Source organism: Hordeum vulgare, chromosome 5H (assembly GCF_904849725.1).
Source record: "Hordeum vulgare subsp. vulgare chromosome 5H, MorexV3_pseudomolecules_assembly, whole genome shotgun sequence".
In the NCBI taxonomy this organism is placed as follows: Eukaryota; Viridiplantae; Streptophyta; class Magnoliopsida; order Poales; family Poaceae; genus Hordeum; species Hordeum vulgare.
In genome coordinates this window covers 362156088-362162927 of record NC_058522.1, presented here as the reverse complement: position 1 = coordinate 362162927, position 6840 = coordinate 362156088, and the positions used below count along the sequence as shown (strand labels likewise).

At 50.8% G+C, this 6840-nt stretch overlaps 1 protein-coding gene across 1 annotated transcript; it reads left to right on the top strand.

Annotated features, from left to right (window-relative positions):
- Window positions 1-410: 410 nt before the first annotated feature.
- Window positions 411-2352, top strand: LOC123396715 (putative cyclin-dependent kinase F-2). The gene is made up of 2 exons (XM_045091568.1): window positions 411-561; window positions 1000-2352. Exons 1-2 carry the CDS (start codon window positions 411-413, stop codon window positions 2292-2294), a joined length of 1446 nt encoding a protein of 481 aa, XP_044947503.1. The 3' UTR covers window positions 2295-2352.
- The last annotated feature ends 4488 nt before the right edge of the window (window positions 2353-6840 follow it).

Here is a 6840-nt window from a genome sequence, read left to right as displayed (position 1 = left end):
CGAGGAAGCTGCCGTTGAATGTGGCTGTGAACCATCACTGCAGCCACCACAATATCTTCATCATCGGACGACGAATCGTCCAATGAATAAATGAAGTGGTGGAAGAAAAACTCATCACCACTGTCCATATCTTTGCGGGCAAAGTGTCGAACACCCTGCGCTCGTGGTGGCAAAGAGGCCGCAATGATCACCTCGATGGAGGGGTGGTTGGTGGCCGGCTACTGGCCGCTCTAGAGCACTCGTCGGAAGCTGCCGTGACCGCCGTGGTACGTCGCCTGCGGTCGTATCCACTCTGCCGCCGGCTACGACGGCGGCGGCCAAACCTCCTCCGATCGACGCCCAAACTACGACGAAAGCGCGGGCGTGGTGGCGGCCATGTCGAGACGGGGTTTGCTACGGACGGCCGGGGGATGAGGTGGCCGGAGAATAGCGGCGGCGCCGTCGGCGGGGCGAGGCGGGGCGGGAGAGGGGGTGGAGGCATTGGAATTCCTGGGAGTACTTGTGTCCCCGACACACGGGCCACGGGCGGACAAGGGCGTGCGGCGAGCGCGTCCGCGCGATGTCCGTTTCCCCCAAACTCGGCGCAAGTTTGGGCCGGGGATGAGTTGAAAACAGACGAAATCCGGACATTTGCCCGTTTGGGTACGCACGTTGGACCACGGTATTCGTTCGTTCTACTCCAAACGGACGCGCGCGGACAAGATGGGGTCGCACGGTGGAGATGGCCTAACGTTACCGCGCAATTTTTCATTTTACAGCTGCCCGTCGTTCGTCTAGTGCTCCATCGAGCCAAAAGTGGGTGGATGATCCGATTTTCCTTTCACTTTGAGCGGAGGAGCGGAGACCCTGGGATTTTGAGCTTGGACCCTGGGAAGAGGATTGCATACCGGATCCACACTTTTCTTTTTCTTTACCCGTGCGCTCTACCCTGTCGCTTTCCGAATTCGCATCCATGCGGGTCGAGCGAGCCTCCTTCTCCTTCATCCTTCATACGAGTAGCTCATCATCACCTCGATAGCACTGTTCCCGCGTCCAAGGCTACTCGGGAAGTCGGGAGTTCCCCTGCCCTACGCCACGCCACCTCGCGTATTACCATGGCTGTTGTCGACGACCAGCGCGCCGCCACCGCGGGAAAGAACCCCGCCATCGCTTACCGGGTCGCCTCCATCTGCGCCATGCTCGACGAGCACGATGCCACCGAGACGCCCATGAGCGCAAGCCGAGTTGCCGCCGTCTACTCCATGATAGCCGACGTCGCCAACGCTGCCGCGGAGGGGAGGATGACCGGCAGGAGGAGGTGGAAGCCCTACACGGGCATCGCCCGCCGCTACGACTACTTGGAGCTCCGCAGTCTTGGAGATGGCGCGTCCGCCGACGTCACCAAGGCGCGCCACCACGCGACCGGCCACACCGTCGCCCTAAAGACTATCCGCGTAGACAGCTACTCCGCCGGCGCCGTCGAGCTCCTGCGGGAGGCGTGTTTCATGGCCGCGTGCCACGGCCACCCCTCCCTCGTCCGTCTCCATGGACTCGCGCGCGATCCGGATTCCGGGGTCTACTCCCTCGCCATGGAGTGCCTCGGGCCGTCGCTGCACCACGCCCTCCGCGACCGCGTGGCCCGCACCGGCCGGCCCTTCCCGGAGGCCAGCGTGCGCCTCATGATGAGGCAGCTGCTGTCGGGCGCGGCGGAGCTGCACAAGAACCTCATCATCCACCGCGACATCAAGCCCGACAACATCCTCGTGGCCGTCGACGGCGCCGTCAAGATCGGCGACTACGGCTCGGCACTGTCGATCGCGGGGCAGAACGACGACGACGCTTACTGGGCCGCCGGAACGAGGACGTGCTGCGCGCCGGAGATGCTGCTGGAGAAGCCGGGCTACGACACGCTGGTCGACACGTGGTCCCTCGGCTGCGTCATGGCGGAGCTCCTCACCGGGGAGGCGCTGTTCAAAGAGCACTGCGACTCCGACCAGCTGCACAGGATCTACGACGTGTTTGGCGTGCCGGGCAAGAGGGAGTGGAAGCCATACGAGTCGTCGTTCGTGGCTGACAAGGTGCCGGTGTGGCGGCGAGAGCAGGCGCAACAGCGGCGGCGAGGACGGTGGCACAGCAACCGGCTGCGCGAGCTGGTCCCTGAGAAGCTTCTGTCCAAGGAAGGGTTTGAGGTTCTTAAGGGGCTGCTCGCGTGCAATCCCAACAAGCGCCTGGCGGCCGCCGCCGCGATCAAACTTCCCTGGTTCGCTGACAATGATCATGCTCCGGTGGAGTTGCAGGTCACCGTGGGACACTGACCGAGGGTCATGTAACCATACATTTTTTAGAGCGTGGTTAATAATACAGCCAACAATCGGCTATAAAGAGTTGCCATGTCATATAAAGCCAACCTAATAACCGACATATATACAATAGTAATTTTTAGATGTGTATTATTTGAGTAGTAGTAGGCCCACCTTACAATCTCATAAAGTATCTTGGGTCTCGTGTTGCAGCTGGCTACTCACCAAAAACCTGCTCCTATTCTCTCTCCCCCTCTCTCTCCTCCAACTAAGCAAAGCTATAATATTCTAATCCTTATAGCCTGTTTATGTCACCTTATTATCTATACATAATAATAATAATATATATATATATATATATATAATAATAATAATAATAATAAAGCGGCTATTGCTTCCGTCGGAAAACTCACCGCGGGATTTTTTATTTAAAAAACTGTAATTTTTGTTACTCAACCCTCGCTACATCATTTATCTGCAACGTAAAAGAAAAAACGATTCGCTGCAAAAATTATACCCGTACGCATCGCCTCCTCCCGTCGACACTCAGCCACCTTGGCCTGTGCCCACGTCGCCACGGCCAACCTCAACCGCCACCGCTGCCGATCTCAACCCACCAGCCTCCGCGGCCGTACCTCTCCCTGCTCACTACCCCCGTTGCGGCGCTCGAGCGCATCGCGTCGACCCTGGTCCACCCTAGCCTGTGCCCAGGCCGCTGCCACACCACTTGTCGCCGCGGCCGACCTCAACCACCACTGCTGTCGATCTCAACCCACCCGCCTCCGCGGCCGTACCTAAGGCCGCTTGCTGCCCCCGTTTCGGCGCTCGAGCACAGCTTCTGGATCAAATCAACGCGACAGCTACAGTGACTGGGGATGATGCGTCTGCTCGATGCCGAACGGCGGCGGCGCGCGGATAAGGCGCGGTGGAGCGAAGTACTTGCAGGTGGAGGCGGGCCTCCATGGCTCACACGGGGAACTCCGAGGTTATGGCGCGGCAACGGCGACTCCTTATGGCCAGATAGAGGCGCCTAACCCTTGCTTCCCTCATCGTATCCCCTCCTCCGGCAGGAAGTCATCATCTGTTGAGGTCCCCTCCCCATGCCTCCAACCGTGTGCCAAGCACCGAGAAGAAATTTTGTTTTATGGGGATTTGTTTCCTGATGAATGAATGTATTGGATGTAAGATTGCATTGTTGTAGATATAGATAATGAAACACCACCTTCAATTTGTCATATGATCTCACATTCTCTACCCCATGAGTGAAATAAGATAACAGTCCATTCATCAATTCACGTAGCCTCTTTGTTTTGCTTTGCTTGTTCCGCTCAATTTCTCATCATGGTGGAATGAACAATGGACGGGTTGATTTCTCAACAAAATATGATAGGACTGACTATATTAGTTAGTTAGCTTATTATGTTAATAAATCAAAATGATTATAAAATGATTAAAAGCGTGTGGTATTTTTTTCTTCCGTTGCAACGCACGGTCCCTTTTGATAGTAATAATAAAGCGGCTATTGCTTCCGTCGGAAAACCCACCGTGACATATTTATAAAAAAAGGCCCCTGTAATTTTTGTTATTCAACCCGTGCTCCATCATTTATCTGCAACGCAAAAGGAAAAAACGATTCGCTGCAAAAATTATACCCGTACGCATCGCCTCCTCCCGCCGATCCTGGGCCACCCTGGCCTGTGCCCAGGCCGCCGCCACACCACTCGCCGCCGCGGCCGACCTCAACCGCCACCGCTGCCGATCTCAACCCACCCGCCTCCGCGGCCGTACCTCTTCCCGCTCACTGCCCCCGTTGCGGCGCTCGAGCGCATCGCGTCGACCCTGGTCCACCCTGGCCTGTGCCCAGGCCGCTGCCACACCACTCGCCGACGCGGTCGACCTCAGCCACCACTGCTGTCGATCTCAACCCACCCGCCTCCGCGGCCGTACCTCTGCCCGCTTGCTGCCCCCGTTTCGGCGCTCGAGCACAACTTCTGGATCAAATCAACGCGACAACTACAATGACTGGGGATGATGCGTCTGCTCGATGCAGAAAGGCGGCGGCGCGCTGATAAGGCGCGGCGGAGCGAAGTACTTGCAGGTGGAGGCGGGCCTCCATGGCTCACACGGGGAACTCCGAGGTTATGGCGCGGTAATGGCGACTCCTTATGGCGAGATAGAGGCGCCTAACCCTTGCTCCCCTCATCGTATCACCTCCTCCGGCACGAACTCATCATCTGGTGAAATCCCCTCCTCATGCCTCCAACCGTGTGATATTTTTTTCTCCCGTTGCAACGCACGAGCCCTTTTGCTAGTAATAATAAAGCGGCTATTGCTCCCGTCGAAAAATCCACCACGACATTTTTAGAAAAAAGCTTCGTCCCGTTCTGTTTTTTTCTTTGACTTATTGTAGGTGATTCTTTTAGATACGTGAGGTGGTACTAATCTGTGGATGTTTTTCGTCCGTCGTCCCTACATTGGCCGAACTGGGCTGGTTCATGCTTTATTACAGTCCAGCAGCAAAAAAATTATCTGCAAATAATAGTTGGAGTATTGTATTTGGCAGTCGAACTCAAGACCTCAACCCTCATAGGGAACGCAACAGCCAGCTGACCCAGCTTCCAACTTCGCTACAGGATGTGGTTAGTCCCACCTCGATTCTGTAGACTTAATCCCACCAATTAAAATACATTCACAACTTACCTAGAATATCGGCAAGTCATCACGAGAACCAAGAAATAGAAAAGCGAGAAGAAAGACTCGATGAAGGAGGCTAATTAAATAAGATGGAGAGGGATATACACTCATGCTGATTAGTTTCCTAATTAAATGGGATTAGTGAGGAAGAAGGAAGACTCTATACAAGAGGCTAAATAAATGAGAAGAATAAAGGGACATGCACTCTGATTGGCTGAATAAATGAGAAGAATGCCACTCTGATTGGCTTCCTAATTGAACGGGGTTGAGAAGGGACATGCACTCTCTTTGGCTGTTGGCTTCCTAGTGACTTTCAGTTCTAAAAATTTGTTGAGCAAAGTATCAATGGAAGCTGCAACCTCAAAATTTCATGTCAGTTCTACTTTAGATGAAACAGACACTTCTATTTCTACAATGTTGCCTTCTTACTGTTTGAAAAATAAACTATTGTACTTTATAGAACTGAATCATGTGTGCAATAATGGTTGTTGACTAGCAAATTTTCGTAAAGGCTTTCCAAAAAATAAATTCATTCTTTGAACCATAATTGCGAAGATTATGTAAGAGAGGGCCATTAGCAATTGTTACGATACACTTGGAGTCGTTGCTCGCTTTCACTCCGTCGCGAAGCACGAACGTATATGTTTGGAAGAAGGAGAGCATTACCATTCAACTGACTAAAAGATTAACCTATTAATTTATTTTCAAGTGGAATTACCCGGTTAGTATTTGATAAATAACTTTAAACTAGCTATTATTTTTAAAATGTAGTGTCATCTTGAAATACTAGAGGATGTGTATTGGGGTCTCGAGTCATGTTTATTGGGCTGGGGTATGTGATATTTTTTTTCTTCCGTTGCAAAGCACAGACATATTTGCTATAGCTGATAATATTTTTAGCCCGTTGGAACGCACAGGCATTTGTACTAGTTGTACTAGTAGGAGCAGCAACTAGAACCTTGGTTCTGGGAGCAGCGGTAATGTATGATCTCTCGTGAGATTTATAAGACTACACGTTGTTTATCTTGTTGAGCCACAAAGGACCGGTACTTTGCCTGGAATCCACTTTCATAATATGATGGAGAGTTGTTGGCCTCTAAGGTCTCAAGTTACATCTAATGCTTGGTTTTAAACCATTCAAAAAGTTGACCACATAATAATGCTACTCCAACACTTCATAAATGTTGGAGTAGTCTCATACCATTTCCTAGAATTGGTCAATATATTCAAGAACTGATAGTGTGAGTTTTTTTAGGGGAACTGACAGTGTGAGCTGTTTTACTGAATGAAACTTCTCCAACACTTCATAAATGTTGGATTCTGCAAACCTGTCACATAACAGCCTACATAATTACCCCGCCAAAAGGAAAACAGCTTACATAATTGATCACATGGTTTGTCCACATTTTGTAATTTAGCACTCCTGATCCAATTTTTAGCCCTGCCAACAATATATGTTTGTGCCGAATTCACTTTATACTCATCAGGAGCTTGTGCTAATTCAAAATATTTGTTTACTTGTCTAACCAACCCAAAGGATCATCTCCATTTATTTTAGACCCTAAGACCGTAGAACAATAGTACTATGATAAATTTTATATTAATAAAAAATAAGTTACAAAAGAAAGGGATCAAAAGGATCCCAATAAACAAGAAACATTAACCAATGCATGTTCTTGGAAACATGAATGTGTTTTAGAACATACTATCTAGCCACTGTTTAAAGCTTTGGAAATGCTTCTCTTTTCACTTTGTATTGTAAAATCTTGAGATCTTGTTTGAGATGAAATCGCCAAGATTGAATCGAATGCTGCAGTCCTTTGAAGATTCTCCCATTTCTCCGATTCCAAATATTCCAACATCCAAG

Coding starts and splice junctions, on each gene's coding strand:
- LOC123396715 (XM_045091568.1), top strand. CDS start 411: ATGAGGTGGCCGGAGAATAGCGGCGGCGCCGTCGGCGGGGCGAGGCGG. Junction 562..999: donor GGCGAGCGCGTCCGCGCGAT/GTCCGTTTCCCC, acceptor TCATACGAGTAG/CTCATCATCACCTCGATAGC.